An 18626-nucleotide genomic window follows, 5' to 3' on the forward strand; every position below is an offset into this window, starting at 1 on the left:
ATTTTTTTGTTGTTAGCACAATTTAGATTTCGAGCTGCATTGATTTTTTTATTTATATTTTGTCAGCACATTTCTCACCCTCACTTTGTTAGTATTGGCTAGCGCTTTAGTCACCCCCTTTTTTATATCACCTTAGTGCAGTCCTCCTTCACTTACCTCATCCTTCCATTTTGCTTTTAAATGTCCTTATTTCTTCTGAGAAATCCTCACTTCCTGTTCTTCTGTCTGTAACTCCACACAGTAATGCAAGGCTTTCTTCCCGGTGTGGAGAAAGCCTCTTGAGGGGGTGAACAGGAGTGTCAGGACACCCACTAACACACAGCTCCTTTCTCTAAGGCCCCTTTCACACGTACGGAACCGTATGTCCGCATTTTCATCCGTCTGTTGCGGATGAAAACGGGACATACATGGGTCCCTATGTGATTACGGGTGTCAGCGGATGACCATCCGCTGACACCCGTAATCGTCCGCCTCCGCAAAGATCCGCATTTGCGGACGGAAGAAAATCCTATTTTTCTTCCGACTGCCGGATCGGATGAACACGGACATACGGTCTGTGTTCATCCGATCCCCCCATAGGGGAGAGCGGAGGAAAGACAGGGCGGTCCCTGCACAGTGTGCGGGGACCGCCCTGTCAGCTGCCAGCTCAGCGGGGATTTTACGGAGGATCCCCGCTGAGCTTTTGCGGACACACGGAGCGGATCATTACTGATCCGCCCATGTGAAAGGGCCCTATCTGCAAAGTAGAGAGTTTCCTGACCCTCCTGCTCGCCCCCTCCCCCCTTGAGAGGCTTTCTCCACACCAGGGAGAAAGCCCTGCATTACTGTGTGGAGTTACAGACAGAAGAACAGGAAGTGAGGATTTCTCAGAAGAAATAAGGACATTTAAAAGAAAAATGGAAGGATGAGGTAAGTGAAGGAGGACTGCACTAAGGTAAAGGAAGATATTTAGGGAAACAAATGTTTTACCTTTACAACCCCCTTACTCCTGACAAGGAATTTTGGTGAGGAGCTCCCTGACTAAACCCCAGGGCGCTACATGATTTTTGTTTAATCTATATAGTATCCGTCCAAAAAAAAAAAAAAAAAAAAAAATCGGAAAAGCAAGACCACACATGCTCAGAATAGACAGAATAAATTACAATACAATACAACACATTACATCATTTCCAAAGTTGTATTCTGTCTTATGAGAATTTTTGTAACTTTAGTATCCTCTTCATTTTTGATATGAGACTACCATGCAAATGAATGGAGATCATTCATCTGATATTCTCATTGTGTGTACGTGGCTTTAAGGATTGGAATTGCTCTTTGAAACATTGGTTCCTCTTTTGTCGGCTTCTACCTTGCTTTCCTTTTAGTAAACATTCTGTAGAATTGATCGAATTTAAGTCGGTTCACACTAGGGCGACACGACTTCCAGCACGACTTTCAGAGGCAACTCCAACACGACTTCAGCATGAACCACAGGGCGATCTGGGGCGACTTACAACACAACTCGCCTCCAGGACAGGGAATGTTGGAAGTGGCCAATCAGAGCTTCTAAGCTCGTTTGACATCATTCTTCTTCCTGTTTCATTTCTTCTTCCCTGTTTTTCTGTGTCCAAAATGCTCTCTGTGCGTTACGTAATGCTGTTGCTGGGAAATAATCCACTGGTGTGTTCTATTGTTCCTGTCAGTGATCTACTGTTGTTATAAGGCAATCTATTGTTACTGTCAGCGATCTATTGTTGACAGGGGATCTATTGTTCCTGTCAGGGATCTACTGTTGTCAGGGATCTACTGTTGTCACAGGAACTATTGTTCCTGTTAGGGATCTACTGTTGTCAGGGATCTATTGTTGTCAGGGGATCTATTGTTCCTGTCAGAGATCTACTGTTGTCAGGGATCTATTGTTGTTGTCACAGGAATTATTGTTCCTGTTAGGGATCTACTGTTGTCAGGGATCTATTGTTGTTGTCAGGGGATCTATTGTTCCTGTCAGAGATCTACTGTTGTCGTCAGGGGAACTAGTGTTCCTGTTAGGGATCTACTGTTGTTGTAAGTGGATCTATTCTTCATGTCATTGATCTATTGTTCCTGTCAGGGATCTACTCTTGTCAGGGATCTATTGTTGTTGTCAGGGGAACTAGTGTTTCTGTTAGGGATCTACTGTTTTGAGGGATCTATTGTTTGTCACAGGAACTATTGTTCCTGTCAGGGATCTAGTGTTGTTGTCACAGGAACTATTGTTCCTGTTAGGGATCTACTGTTGTCAGGGATCTATTGTTGTCAGGGGATCTATTGTTCCTGTCAGAGATCTACTGTTGTTGTCAGGGGAACTAGTGTTCCTGTTAGGGATATACTGTTGTTCTAATGGGATCTCTTGTTGTTGTCAGAGATCTACTGTTGTCAGGGGATCTATTGTTCCTGTCAGGGATATACTGATGTTGAAAGGGGATCTATTGATCCTGGTAGGGATATACTGTTGTCAATGATCTATTGTTGTTGTCATGTGAACTAGTGTTCCTGTTAGGGATCTACTGTTGTTGTATGGGGATCTACTTTTGTCAGGGATCTATTGTTGCTGGCAGGGATCTACTATTGCTGGCAGGGGATCTACTGTTGATGGCAGGGGATCTACTGTTGCTGGTGTGTTCTATTGTTGCTGTCTGCAAGGTATCTATTATACTGCTTATCTTGGTAAAAAGTTCTATACAAAACTGTTAGTACCACAAATGGCCAGAAGGGGTAGTCTTTGGAGGTGAGTAGGGGTTGGAAACAAGGCATGGTGCTCAGAGCTGGGTAGGGATGTAGACAAGGGGGAGTTCATGCCCCCATTCTCTGTGAAAACAAGTGGCCTGTATGGAACTACAACCATCATGCCTAGTCCAGGAAAACAGACATATAATAAAGGTTAAACTTATATTTGTCAGTGTGGTCGGTCTGGGACATCCCAATCCTCAAAGGACAGGCGACAGATATCCAGCCAGGCATTGTCCCTCTTCAGTTGGTCCTTGTAATGTCTGTCTGTCTTGTTATACACACATGGTCTCTCCTTGATGAACCTTATAAGGGACTCATTATCCACAGCCTCTCTTCTATTCCCTTCCCTGGCTCTGGTAGACAGGGGCCCAGATTCAAGTAGAATCGCGCAATATTTGCGTGGGCAAAGAGCAAATTTTTTTCTCTGCGCCCACGCAAATATTGCGCTTTGCCCGCGATTCACGGAGCAGTTGCTCCGTAAATTGCGCGGGCAATATGCTAAGCAGCCGGGCGCAAGGCTGCCTAATGTAAATGATCCCGCCGGGGGCGGGAATCATTTAAATTAGGCGCGCTCCCGCGCCGAGCGAACAGGGCATGCTCCGTCGGGAAACTTTCCCGACGTGCATTGCGGCAAATGACGTCGCAAGGACGTCATTTGCTTGTAAGTGAACGTGAATGGCGTCCAGCGCCATTCACGGTTCACTTACGTAAACGACGTGAAATTTGAACGTCGCGAGCGGGAGGCGCAGCTATACTTTAGCATTGGCTGTGCCTGCTATTAGCAGGAGCAGCCTTATGCTAAAGGCGCCGTACGGAAACTCCGTACCTTGCGTACGCAGGGCCCGCGCAACTTTTGTGAATCGGTGGTAGTATGCAATTTGCATACTACACGCCGATCACAAAGGCCGTGCCCCCTAGCGGCCAACGCAAGAATGCAGCCTGGGATGTGAAGGCATAAGGAGGCTTATGTTTGTCACATCCTAGGCTGCATTCGGTGTAACGAGGTTCCTGAATCAGGAGCACTCGTTACACCGGAGCAAGTAAGCACTTGCGCCGCGCAACTATGGTTGCGCGGGCGCAAGTGCTTCTAGAAACTGGGCCATGGTGTATAAAGGAATACAGAGACAACGTCTAAACTGAAAGTAATCAGTGTCTAGAAAGGTGGGGGCTGCCTGGGGACCGGTGGAGTACCTGGGTGCTTCTGGGTAAATTCCTCTCTACTTCCTGAAAAGTTGCCTCTAAGTTGCCTCACTATGTACAGGGATCAGACTTGGAGACAACTTGCATTGAAATCAATGGGTACAAGTTGCCTAGAAGTCTGATTGAAGTAGTACAGGAACCTTTTCTACTTCAGTAGTGTACATTAAGACGGCTCCATTCACTTCCATTGATTTTCTGCACAGCGCGACTTGAGGCAACCTGAAGTCGGATAGCAGATCGCCCCAGTGTGAAGATTTACCTTTTATAGACAGAAGAGCGGCGAGGATGATGATCACAATTACTAATATTGCTGCTCCAATTATAACATAGAGCAAAGGAACTGTGGATGATCTGAGTTTCTGCCAAATTCCTAAAAATAAAATAGAGATCATACATTAGAGGAACATCAAATCTGATATTTATCATTATTGGTGTAGAAATCAGAGAGAACATAATGAGGTCACAGATGAACACATCACATGGTTCTTGTCAGGCCTTTTTTTCAGCAGGAACGTGGGGGAACGCAGTTCCCGGCACCTCCAGGACAGAATATATGCAATGGCAAGAGGGTGCTAGAGGGTGCTGGAGGGTCTATTGATGCAGGCTGCTATGTGATCTATGGCCGCTGTGGGGATCTATTGTTGTGGGGGATTTAGTGTTGCCGGGGAGGTTTATTATTGCTGGTGGAGGATCTATTGTTGCAGGAGTGGGGTTCATTTTTGCTGGGAGGGATCTACTGTGTTGGGAAGGGGTCTGTTGTTGCTGGCTACTGGGGGATCTATTGTTGCTAGAGGGTGTCTATAGTTGGGGGATATTTTTTAGTGGTTGTTCTAATGTTGCTGGGCAGATCTATTGTTGCTGGGGGTCTATTATTGATGGGGGGGGCTATTGTTTTCAGCTGCAGGGGATCTATTTTATTGCTTTTCTTGTTATCAGTATACATTTACATACAAATTACTTGGTTCCGTATTCTCTAAAAGGGATGGTACTGGAAGGTGGGTAGAGGGTGGATCCAAGGGACGGTGCTCGGAGGTGGGTAGAGGGCGGAGACTAGAGGTGATTCGGAAGAAGGGAGTAACTGCACCTATTTCCTGAGGAAAAAAGCCCTGGTTCTTGTACAGTAGAAGATCTCAGAGTGAATGGAAGTCACTGTCCACTGCTTGTATGTTACATAGAGAACAAAATAAACTTAAGGGGTTTTCCACCTTTTTTTTAAGTTTATTAAAAGTCAGCAGCTACAAAAAGTGTAGCTGCTGGCTTTTAATAAACTGACACTTACCTGCTCCACGGCTCCGCTCCTCGCCCCCCTTGCCGGCCGGCGTCTTCATTCATAGTGTGGGCACCCGGCAGTAACAGCTTTCGGCTTAACGGCCGGGCACCCACTGCGCATGCGCGAGCGGCAGTTCGCATGCGCGAGCGGCGCCGTCCGATTGGACAGGCGCTCGCCTACAGGGAGGGGCTGTGAAAAGGCGATTAAGCTAATCGCCTTTTCAGCCCCTCGGCGGAAGGAGGAAGTGGGACAGGAAGTCCCCTTCTCCTGAAGCCCCCACTCCACCCCCCCAAAAAAATTACATGCCAAATGTGGCATGTAAGGGGGCGAGGAGTGGGATAAGCGGAGGTCCATTTTTAGGTGGAACTCCTCTTTAATGATCTATTAAAGGAGAAGTCCAGCCTGAACTTTTTAGGCTGGGCTTCTCCTCTGGGTCACAGAAGTGCAATTTGTTTTGCACTCCTGTGACCCATTTTTAGCGGAGAGGGGTCTGAAGTCCGCTCTTCGTTGACGTCACTGCCATCAGTCGAGGCAACATGTCATCCCGACTTAGGAAGTCTGGATCCGCCAGCTGCCTTGACTGAAGGCAGTCTCAGCGAGCCGCTGAGATGGCTGATCCCCGCCCCCTCCACAGCTCAGCGCTCCAATGAGCGTGGAGGAGAAGAGCAGGAGAGATGCTGACTGACAGTCAGCATCACTCCTGCTCTGGGGGGAGTGAGAACCGGGCCATCGACAGTGTTTGATTGCTCTCGGTTCTCAATGAAGAGGCGGTGGGGGACAGATGCTGCATCCACCTAGGTAAGTATTAGACCCCTTTCACACTGAGGAGTTTTTCAGGCGGTACAGCGCTAAAAATATCGCCTAAATACCGCCTGTATACCGCTCCTTCCCATTTAAAACAATGGGAAACCGCAGCAATACCGCCCGCAATGCGCCTTTGCAGAGGCGCATTGCGGGCGGTATTAACCCTTTATCGGCCGCTAGCGGGGGTTCATACCGCCCCGCTAGCGGCCGCCCCAGTGTGAAAGGGGCCTTAATCAAAAAATAAATAAATACTTCTCTTAACCACTTAAGGACCGGCTCACGTATATATACGTCATTTTAAAGATGGATATCTTGGTAAAAGGCAGCAGCTGCCACAATCGAGATATCCATCTTTCCTAAGAGTGGTCCTTTAAACCAGGCGTCTTCAAACTATGGCCCTCCAGGTGTTCAGGAACTACAGTCAGGTCTGTGAATGTCAGAGTTTTGCAATGCCTCATGGGATTTGTAGTTCTGCAACAGCTGGAGGGCCGTAGTTTGAGGATCCCTGCTTTAAACAATAACAGTGGTCTCTGCGGTTGATTCGCTGCAAGATCACCGTTATCGGCGGCGGGAGAGGGGCCCCCCTCCCGCCACTCTCCTGCGCCTTCCGCCGCTTACCGGAGCCGTCGGCAGCGGCGGAGGCGATCGCGTCCTGTGTCCTGCTCGGCTGGGATACGAGTGAGGGCAAGATGGCCCCCACCCGTCTCCGTAGCATAGCAGGGCGGAAGCGACATCAAAACGTCACTTCCGCCCATGCTTCTTAACCACATCCATACCGCGTCATTGTAAAATGACGGCGGCAGGAACCCCTCGCCGATCCGGGTGGACGTCATATGACAATTTTCTGGGACCTCCTCCCAGAATCCTCCTCTCGCGCGCCCCCTGACGGAACGATCACTTGTAAACAAACCGGCGGTTCCTCCCTCTTCTCTCTGTACCGTTCGGTACAGTGTGAGAGGAGAGGGGGGGGGGGAGCGGGTGGCAGCAGCAGCACTGTGGGCTGGATCTGTGACAATTGCAGTCACAGATCCAGCCATCCCTCCCTCCCTGCGCAATACTCTGCAATACCCTGCAATTCGCACCCATACTCTGCAATACCCCCCATACACCCCCCATACTCTGCAATACCCCCATACACCCCCCCATACTCTGAAATACCCCCCATACTCTGCAATACCCTCCATACTCTGCAATACCCTTCATACTCTGCAATACACCCCATACACCCCCCATACTCTGCAATACCCCCCATACTCTGCAATACCCCCAATACTCTGCAATAAACTTCATACTCTGCAATACACCCCATACACCCCCCATACTCTGCAATACCCCCCATACTCTGCAATACCCTCCATACTCTGCAATACCCTTCATACTCTGCAATACACCCCATACTCTGCAATACACCCCATACTCTGCAATACACCCCATACTCTGCAATACCCCCCATACTCTGCAATACCCCCCATACTCTGCAATACCCTCCATACTTTGCAATACCCTCCATACTTTGCAATACCCTCCATACTCTGCAATACCCCCCCATACTCTACAATACACCCCATACACCCCCCATACTCTGCAATACCCCCCATACTCTGCAATACCCCCAATACTCTGCAATAAACTTCATACTCTGCAATACACCCCATACACCCCCCATACTCTGCAATACCCCCCATACTCTGCAATACCCCTCCATACTCTGCAATACCCTCCATACTCTGCAATACCCTCCATACTCTGCAATACCCTCCATACTCTGCAATACCCTTCATACTCTGCAATACCCTTCATACTCTGCAATACCCCCCATACTCTGCAATACCCCCCATACTCTGCAATACCCTCCATACTCTGCAATACCCTTCATACTCTGCAATACCCTTCATACTCTGCAATACACCCCATACTCTGCAATACCCCCCATACTCTGCAATACCCCCCATACTCTGCAATACCCTCCATACTTTGCAATACCCTCCATTCTCTGCAATACCCCCCCATACTCTGCAATACCCCCCATACTCTGCAATACCCCCCCATACTCTGCAATACCCCCCCATACTCTGCAATACCCCCCCATACTCTGCAATACCCCCCATACTCTGCAATACCCCCCATACTCTGCAATACCCCCCATACTCTGCAATACCTTCCATACTCTGCAATACCCTCAATACTTCACAATACCTCAATACTCCAATACCTTGCAATACATCGCCTATGGGGATTTTTAAGTAGCGAAGTTTGGCGCAATTCCACGAGCGTGTGCAATTTTGAAGGGTGACATGTTAGGTATCTATTTACTCAGCATAACTTCATCTTTCATACTATGCAAAAACATTGGGCTAACTTTACTGTTTTGTTTTTTTATTAAGCACAAAACAGTCTTTTTTTAAAAAAACACGCGTTCAAAAAATTGCTGCGAAAATACCGGGCAAGATAAAAAGTTGCAACAACCGCCATTGTATTCTCTAGGGTCTTTGAAAAAAAAAGCATATATAATGTTTTGGGGTTCTATGTAATTTTTTAGCAAATAAATGATGATTTTACCATGTAGGAGAGAAATGTCAGAATTGGCCTGGGTGCTCCAGAAGGCCTGAAGGTGCTCCCTGCATGTTGGGCCTCTGCATGTGGCCACGCTGTGTAAAAGTCTCACACATGTGGTATCACCATACTCGGGAGGAATAGCAGAATGTGTTTTGGGGTGTAATTTGTGGTATGCATATGCTGTGTGTGAGAAATAACCCGCTAATATGACAGAAACTAGAATTTTTTTTTTTTTTTTACAGAATTTTCAGTCTTTTTTCTTTTATAGCGCAAAAAATAAAAACCGCAGAGGTGATCAAATACCACCAAAAGAAAGCTCTATTTGTGTGAAAAAAAAAGGACAAAAATTTCAGATGGGTACAATGTTGTATGACTGAGTAATTGTCATTCAAATTGTGAGAGCACCGAAAGCTAAAAATGTATCTGGTTAGGAAGGGGGTTTAAGTGCCCAGTGGTCAAGAGGTTAATCGCTGTATAAATGTGAATGGTCCCAAAAAGGTGTCAATGTGTTCGCCGCAATGTCGCGGTGACAGTAAAAAAATCGCAAATCGCCGCCAATACTAGTAAAAAAATTTATAAAATAAAACAAATGCCATAAATCTATCACCTATTTTGTAGACGTTATAACTTTTGCGCAAACCAATCAATATATGATTATTGCGATTTTTTTTTACCAAAAATATGTAGAAGAATACGTATCGGCCTAAACTGAGGGAAATTTTTTTTTTTTTTTTTTTTAAATTGTGATATTTATTAAATAAAAAAGTAAAAAATATTGTGTTTTTTTTTTTAAATTGTCGCTCTTCTTTTGTTTATAGCGCAAAAAATAAAAACTGCAGAGATGATCAAATACCACCAAAAGAAAGCTCTATTTGTGGGAACAAAATGATAAAAAAAATTATTTGGGTACAGTGTAGCACGACCGCGCAATTGTCATTCAAAGTGCGACAGTGCTGAAAGCTGAAAATTGGCTTGGGCAGGAAGGTGCGTAAGTGCCCCCTGGTATGGAAGTGGTTAAAGGCATATTTTCTTATATTTTTACAAATGACAAATTTTTTATTTTTTTTGGGAATTTTAGTGTAAATATGAGATGTGAGGTCTTTTTGACCCCCAGATCTCATATTTAAGAGGACCTGTCATGCTTTTTTCTATTACAAGGGATGTTTATGTTCCTTGTAATAGGAATAAAAGTGATCAATTTTTTTTTTGTGTAAAAATGTATAAAATAAATAAAAATAAATAAGAAAACAAACATTTTTTTAAAGTGCCACATCCCGACGAGCTCGCGCGCAGAAGCGAACGCATACGTGAGTAGTGCCCGCATATGAAAACGTTTTTCAAACCTCCTCTGTAACTCAAAAGATGCAACCTATAGAATTTTTTAAACGTCGCCTATGGAGATTTTTAAGGGTAAAAGTTTGACGCTATTCCACGAGCGGGCGCAATTTTGAAGCGTGACATGTTGGGTATCAATTTACTCGGCATAACATTATCTTTTACAATAAAAAAAATAATTGGGCTAACTATACTGTTGTCTTTTATTTCTTTTTTTTTTCAAAAAAAGTGCACTAGTAAGACAGCAGCGCAAATACGGTGTGACAAAAAGTATTGCAATGATCGCCATTTTATTCTCTAGGGTGTTAGAAAAAATATATATATAATGTTTGGGGGTTTTAAGTAATTTTCTAGCAAAAAAAAAACAGTTTTAATCTTGTAAGCACTGAGTCTGAAAAACAGGCAAGGTCCTTAAGTGGTTAATGAATATAAATCTGCAAAACTGGTGTCTTTTACATATTTCAGGTGTTTAGCCTTAGGGGTCTCAGTGGTAAGAAAAATGTTAGACGCATACTGTACGTACGAATCTGAATATTCTTTCCCAGAGCCGAGGTTGGCATATAGGGTGACCACATTTCCAAAGTGCCATTCAGGGACACACCCCCTCTCTCACCTTCCCCCAAAACAAGATGAGGGTGGGCGGAAGGAAATGTAGTCTCGGGGGTTGATGGGGAATTTGGCGGCGGGTTATTTGTCAGGTGAATGTGCCACATGCTACCAGATGCAGTGCCGCTTGCCACCCATAGCCTGCCACCAGATGCAGTGCTGCTGTCACTCCCTCTGCATGAGCCGCATGCATAGAAGGAAATGCGTGGAGTCACTATCTGGAGAGTAAAGATTCCACCAGTGCCTGCTGCTTACTACTGGGTGCCAGAGAAGGAGGAGGTGCCGAGGTGGGTGGGGACAGTAGCGCTGCACTAGGCGCAGGCCTCGCTCCTGGCCTCACTGTCTGAGAGTAAATTGTCACTGGTTACAAGATGCCAGGCAGCGCCGGCCCTAGCAACCAGTTCCGGAAATGTAGTTAGTAGGGGGTGGCTGTGTCCTCCATTTCATTCTGGGACATTGTATTGTCCCGGAATGAAGGTTCCCGGGACCCAGGACAGAAATGTCAATTACGGGACAGTCCCGGGCAATCCGGGACACGTGGGCACCCTATTGGCATAGTGACAACAATCTAATCACACAATGCTTCTATATCACCTGATTTTTTTTTTTGTGTTTTTTTTTTTTTTGCATTTTTGTAAAAACAATTTTTCAGATTATTCAATGTATGACCTTGTATCGTGCTTTGATCATCTGTACCAAGTACATATATTATTTGTCTGTTTGTTCTTAATTGCAGGAACACTGGGCCAGATTCAGGAACCATTGCGGCGGCGCAACGTAACCCGTTTACGTTACACCGCCGCAAGTTTTCAGTGTTAGTGCCTGATCCAGAAAGCACTTACCTGTAAACTTGCGGCGGTGTATTGTAAACACGTCCAGCGCAAGCCCGCCCAATTCAAATGGGGCGGGTACCATTTAAATTAGGCGCGCTCCAGCGCCGGACGTTCTGCGCATGCTCCGTTAGCAATTTTCCCAACGTGCTTTGCGCGAAATTACGGCGGTGCGACGTGTTTGTGAATCGCGACGTGCGTAACGTACTTATGCCGAAAAGAAAAAAATTCAAAATCGTCGCGGGAACGACGGGCATACTTTAACATGGTGGAGTAATTTTACACCATGTTAATAGCACACCTAACTTTGCGACGGGAAAAAAAGACTTGCGCCGACGTAACGAACGTGAAAACCTTCGTGGATCGCCGTAACTGCTAATTTGCATACCCGACGCTGGAAAACGAAGCAAACTCCACCCAGCGGCGGCTGAGGTACTGCATCCTAAGATCCGACGGTGTAAGTCAATTACACCTGTTGGATCTAAGGGCTATCTATGCGGAAATGATTCTATGGGCCAGATTCACAGAGAGATACGACGGTATATCTACAGATACAATGTATATATAAATTAATTTGCGCTGTATATTAACTTAGATAATGCAAATCGTGCTTATGAGTGATTTAAAGAAACTATCAAGTGTCAAATTAATAGGCAAATAGATACAAATAAAATCCAATTGCATAAATATACACCAGTGGTTTTCATTGAGACAACACCCAGATCAGTGTGATGATTAAAGGAAGGTGTGATGTGATCTCAAACAACGTGCTCCTGCTTCACAAGTAGAACGCCTCTTCCACATTAACCACAGCTCATGGAAAACAAAAGAGAGAAACTCTCATAGCGCAGCTGAGTATTAAACAATACAAGGAGGATAGATGGTCTCTAGCAATGGCACACTCACGAATCCACCGATTAAAAGCCGCATATAGCAACAATACACCGATCCTTCATTAAGCCGCTCAGCTCATATGATGTTTCCTCTCCTCATTCGAATCCTAGATCCGTCCCGCTCGTAACTCCTCCCCCACGCGTTACGTCAATAGTCACTTGACTTAGTCATGGGTCACTGCCTGTCCGCTCACTGCTGATGTTATTTATAGTCAGCGTGGGAATCAGGCAGAGACGGGATTGGTAGTGAGGGAGTCTTAGACATCTTACATCATTGCAAGCATAAACGAAGGATCATACACTGTTCATTAACATAGTGCATGTAGGCAATTTAATACAAAGAATAATAATTAAAAACATCGTTTAAAAATATCCAAGAACATCTAGTGGCATTATTAAACTGAGGATATGCTTATATGCATAGCAGCCTCTAGTGGCCACAGTAAATACAGCACTTAAAACTCCAGCAAATGCTGCACTACATCAATCAATGAGCAGATATAGTTACAATATAAAATTATATATAAAAATATCTATAAAGTATATTTATATAAAAATAAAAATACAATTATAAATAACAACATACCATTTAAAAGATAAAATATTTAGAATTAAAATATTTTAAAGAGAGGAATATATATAAAAGATAAAAAATATATAAAAAATATATAAAAAATCATCACGTGAGGAATCATCATGTACACACTTAATAGTCTGAGATGAAACAATTGAGGTCAAATTCAATATTTAACCCATTGGGCGACAATGATCTCATCTCATGAATCCATTTTGATTCAGATTGACTCAATGTCCGTACCATGTGGCTCCCCCTCCAATGTGGGTTGTATTTGGCAATAGCCCAAAATTTTAGTTCTTTGGGGTCCCTATGATGACACAGGTCAAAGTGTCGTGACACATTATGTTTAGGGAAGCCCTTTTCAATATTTTGCACATGCTCCCTAAGACGTTTCCACAGGGGCCTTTTAGTGCGGCCAATATATTGGAGGGAGCATGAACATTGTAAAGCATACACTACTCCCTCCGTCCTACACGTTATTAGATCTTTAATTTGGTATTCTTTTTGTGTAACATTGGACACAAAACTGGAGCATTTTTGTCCATTGAAATTAGTCTTTTTGCAAGCAAGGCATCTTTTACAAGGAAAGAAACCTTTTCCTTGGAAGAAGGTTAGAGTATTGGATTTGGTGGGAGGATCCGGTACATTCTTTGCCACCAAATCCCTCAGGGAAGGGGCACGTCTATATATTATTCTGGGCATGCTAGGCAGTATGCATTGTAGTTGTTTATCAGCCTGTAATATAGACCAATGCCTTTTGAAGATGGTTTGCAATTGTTTGTGTTGTACGTTATAATTTAAAATAATTGGTACTTGATCATCCATAGCTTTATTTTTTATCCTATCTTCTATTAGTGTCTCTCTAGGTATTTCTAACACGTTTTGGATTTGTGTCTGTATGAAACTGTCGTCGTATCCTTTGTTCACAAACTTTTCCCCAATCATTTTGGCTTGCTCCAAAAAAATCTGTGGGTCAGTGCAATTCCTGCGGATTCTGACCAATTGGCCTTTCGGGATGTTTATTAGCCATGGGTCATGGTGGCAGCTATCAACCGGTATATAGCTATTCCGTTCGACCGGTTTGAAATACGTTTTTGTGGTAATCAAATCTGCTTCGAGTGTAATTTCTAAATCCAGAAATTGTACAGTTTTTTCATCAATAGTATATGCAAGTACAATATTTTTCTGGTTTAAATTTAATTTATTAAAGAATTGGATTAAAGATTCAGTATCACCCCTCCATATAAGAATACAATCATCAATAAATCTCTTATAGAGTATTAATTGATCCGGTGGGTCCTCATAAATAGCTGTTTCCTCCCACTCTGCCATGAAGACATTGGCAACACTAGGTGCGTATTTGGCCCCCATGCCAATGCCATTCAATTGCCGATAGTACTTCTGTCTGTGCCAAAAATAGTTGTGTTGTAGGCCGAATGCCAAACATCTTAACACAAACCTATTTTGCTTAGACACAAGTGACCCAAATTTCGTTAGTGCCCATTTTGATGCTTGAATCGCCTCTATATGGTTGATAACCGTGTAGAGCGAGGACACATCGGCAGTTGCTAGTAGATAATTCTCTGATCTATCGACTTTCACAGTGTCCAAAATCTGAATCAGATGTTTCGTGTCCCTTAGATAAGCCCTTGTTTGTGGGACTAACGGTTGGATGAATTTATCTACATACTGTCCCAGTCTGGAGTTTATAGATTGGATTCCATTAATAATGGGTCTGCCTGGGGGTCTGAGTGGGTCCTTATGAATCTTGGGGATTGTATATATTATGGGTACCCTGCAATTATCTGGGACCAGGTACTTTTGTTCTCTTTTATGAAGTACTCCTTTGTCCCTTCCTCTTTGTATCAGATCGATTAACTCATCCTTGTATTCACAGGTAGGGTTTCCCCTAAGCTTAATATACGTGTTTGAATCTTCTAGTTGACTTTCCAATTCTTCATAATAATATTCTTTCGAAAGTACCACTATAGCTCCTCCTTTGTCCGCAGGTCTAATGATGACCTGTTTATTTTCCTCAAGTTCCTTGATTCCTTTATGTATACTTTTGGAATCAGGGACTTTTTTAGTTTTAAGTTTCTCCAGGTCTCTAAGTACCAACTTATTGAAAACTTCGACGTGTTCATTGTTGTGAACCTGAGGATTAAAAAGAGACTTATTCCTCAATTGGCTATGCTGGACTCTCCCCAGAAGAGTTTGATCCTGTACTCCTTTGATGGGTTGGTTCATCATATATTTTTTGATGTTTAACTTCCTGGTATATTTTTGTATGTCCACATAGACATCGAATTTGCTTAAATTTCGTTTTGGAGCAAACTTGAGTCCTTTATCCAAAGTTAAAAGTTCTGTGCGTGTTAGTTCTATACCACTGATATTATAGATACCTTCCCCTACTGTACCTTTCTTCTTTTGGACCTTGTGTCCGCCTCTGCATCCTCTCTTTCGTTGGGGCTTCGCATATGTGTCATTTGTTCGTATCGTGGAGGAGTTCTGTCGCTCCGGCGATACTCTAAAAAAGAACGTGAATCATTTTCCTCTCTGTAATTACCCAATGGCTCATATCTATTATGCATTGGGATGGGACTTCTTCTATTCTCATACTGATGATAGTCCCTGGGAGTTGAGCTCCCTTGATGGTATTGTTGGGGCGGTGCTCTAGGCTGTTGCTGGGGATAATTATCCCTGATATCCCTATACTCTTGAGTATGGTATTGGTAATCCTGTTGGTATCCATATTGATGCCCCCCCTGCTGATCAGGTCGATTTTGTGGAGGTTTTGGCTGTTTTTGGTTGTTCTTATTTTTCCAAAAAGGTTTTTTGGGGGATTTGGACCTTGGTTTTTGATTATTCTTATTCCCCCACCAGGGTTTGGGGGTCCTGGGTTCATTATGGTCACTTCTTGATGATCTTGCTTGGTTATTCGGATAATAACCATTTGGATTATCCCTATAAGATCTGCCATAATCACCTCCATTCTTGCCAGTGGGTTCAGGAGATCTATATCTCATCTCTCTCCTGGGGGATATTATACGTACCTCCCTCTCTGGGGAGGACGAAACTGAACCCCTATTTCCATCCTTAAGGTTGATTTGCCATTTGAAGGCCATACCTTCAAATGGCAAATCAACCTTAAGGATGGAAATAGGGGTTCAGTTTCGTCCTCCCCAGAGAGGGAGGTACGTATAATATCCCCCAGGAGAGAGATGAGATATAGATCTCCTGAACCCACTGGCAATAATGGAGGTGATTATGGCAGATCTTATAGGGACAATCCAAATGGTTATTATCCGAATAACCAAGCAAGATCATCAAGAAGTGACCATAATGAACCCAGGACCCCCAAACCCTGGTGGGGGAATAAGAATAATCAAAAACCAAGGTCCAAATCCCCCAAAAAACCTTTTTGGAAAAATAAGAACAACCAAAAACAGCCAAAACCTCCACAAAATCGACCTGATCAGCAGGGGGGGCATCAATATGGATACCAACAGGATTACCAATACCATACTCAAGAGTATAGGGATATCAGGGATAATTATCCCCAGCAACAGCCTAGAGCACCGCCCCAACAATACCATCAAGGGAGCTCAACTCCCAGGGACTATCATCAGTATGAGAATAGAAGAAGTCCCATCCCAATGCATAATAGATATGAGCCATTGGGTAATTACAGAGAGGAAAATGATTCACGTTCTTTTTTAGAGTATCGCCGGAGCGACAGAACTCCTCCACGATACGAACAAATGACACATATGCGAAGCCCCAACGAAAGAGAGGATGCAGAGGCGGACACAAGGTCCAAAAGAAGAAAGGTACAGTAGGGGAAGGTATCTATAATATCAGTGGTATAGAACTAACACGCACAGAACTTTTAACTTTGGATAAAGGACTCAAGTTTGCTCCAAAACGAAATTTAAGCAAATTCGATGTCTATGTGGACATACAAAAATATACCAGGAAGTTAAACATCAAAAAATATATGATGAACCAACCCATCAAAGGAGTACAGGATCAAACTCTTCTGGGGAGAGTCCAGCATAGCCAATTGAGGAATAAGTCTCTTTTTAATCCTCAGGTTCACAACAATGAACACGTCGAAGTTTTCAATAAGTTGGTACTTAGAGACCTGGAGAAACTTAAAACTAAAAAAGTCCCTGATTCCAAAAGTATACATAAAGGAATCAAGGAACTTGAGGAAAATAAACAGGTCATCATTAGACCTGCGGACAAAGGAGGAGCTATAGTGGTACTTTCGAAAGAATATTATTATGAAGAATTGGAAAGTCAACTAGAAGATTCAAACACGTATATTAAGCTTAGGGGAAACCCTACCTGTGAATACAAGGATGAGTTAATCGATCTGATACAAAGAGGAAGGGACAAAGGAGTACTTCATAAAAGAGAACAAAAGTACCTGGTCCCAGATAATTGCAGGGTACCCATAATATATACAATCCCCAAGATTCATAAGGACCCACTCAGACCCCCAGGCAGACCCATTATTAATGGAATCCAATCTATAAACTCCAGACTGGGACAGTATGTAGATAAATTCATCCAACCGTTAGTCCCACAAACAAGGGCTTATCTAAGGGACACGAAACATCTGATTCAGATTTTGGACACTGTGAAAGTCGATAGATCAGAGAATTATCTACTAGCAACTGCCGATGTGTCCTCGCTCTACACGGTTATCAACCATATAGAGGCGATTCAAGCATCAAAATGGGCACTAACGAAATTTGGGTCACTTGTGTCTAAGCAAAATAGGTTTGTGTTAAGATGTTTGGCATTCGGCCTACAACACAACTATTTTTGGCACAGACAGAAGTACTATCGGCAATTGAATGGCATTGGCATGGGGGCCAAATACGCACCTAGTGTTGCCAATGTCTTCATGGCAGAGTGGGAGGAAACAGCTATTTATGAGGACCCACCGGATCAATTAATACTCTATAAGAGATTTATTGATGATTGTATTCTTATATGGAGGGGTGATACTGAATCTTTAATCCAATTCTTTAATAAATTAAATTTAAACCAGAAAAATATTGTACTTGCATATACTATTGATGAAAAAACTGTACAATTTCTGGATTTAGAAATTACACTCGAAGCAGATTTGATTACCACAAAAACGTATTTCAAACCGGTCGAATGGAATAGCTATATACCGGTTGATAGCTGCCACCATGACCCATGGCTAATAAACATCCCGAAAGGCCAATTGGTCAGAATCCGCAGGAATTGCACTGACCCACAGATTTTTTTGGAGCAAGCCAAAATGATTGGGGAAAAGTTTGTGAATAAAGGATACGACGATAGTTTCATACAGACACAAATCCAAAACGTGTTAGAAATACCTAGAGAGACACTAATAGAAGATAGGATAAAAAATAAAGCTATGGATGATCAAGTACCAATTATTTTAAATTATAACGTACAACACAAACAATTGGAAACCATCTTCAAAAGGCATTGGTCTATATTACAGGCTGATAAACAACTACAATGCATACTGCCTAGCATGCCCAGAATAATATATAGACGTGCCCCTTCCCTGAGGGATTTGGTGGCAAAGAATGTACCGGATCCTCCCACCAAATCCAATACTCTAACCTTCTTCCAAGGAAAAGGTTTCTTTCCTTGTAAAAGATGCCTTGCTTGCAAAAAGACTAATTTCAATGGACAAAAATGCTCCAGTTTTGTGTCCAATGTTACACAAAAAGAATACCAAATTAAAGATCTAATAACGTGTAGGACGGAGGGAGTAGTGTATGCTTTACAAT

General features: G+C 43.4%; 1 protein-coding gene across 1 annotated transcript in view; it reads right to left on the bottom strand.

The window, feature by feature from the left end:
* The window catches only part of LOC120910361 (C-type lectin domain family 7 member A-like), a 104872-nt gene that overhangs the window by 49487 nt on the left and 36759 nt on the right, over positions 1-18626 (bottom strand). Inside the window, exon 3 of the mRNA XM_040322121.1 lies at positions 4208-4318. Within this exon, the coding sequence (XP_040178055.1) occupies positions 4208-4318 (111 nt within the window). The remainder of the gene's footprint in view (positions 1-4207; positions 4319-18626) is intronic.

The sequence above is a fragment of the Rana temporaria genome, chromosome 8 (assembly GCF_905171775.1).
Source record: "Rana temporaria chromosome 8, aRanTem1.1, whole genome shotgun sequence".
In the NCBI taxonomy this organism is placed as follows: Eukaryota; Metazoa; Chordata; class Amphibia; order Anura; family Ranidae; genus Rana; species Rana temporaria.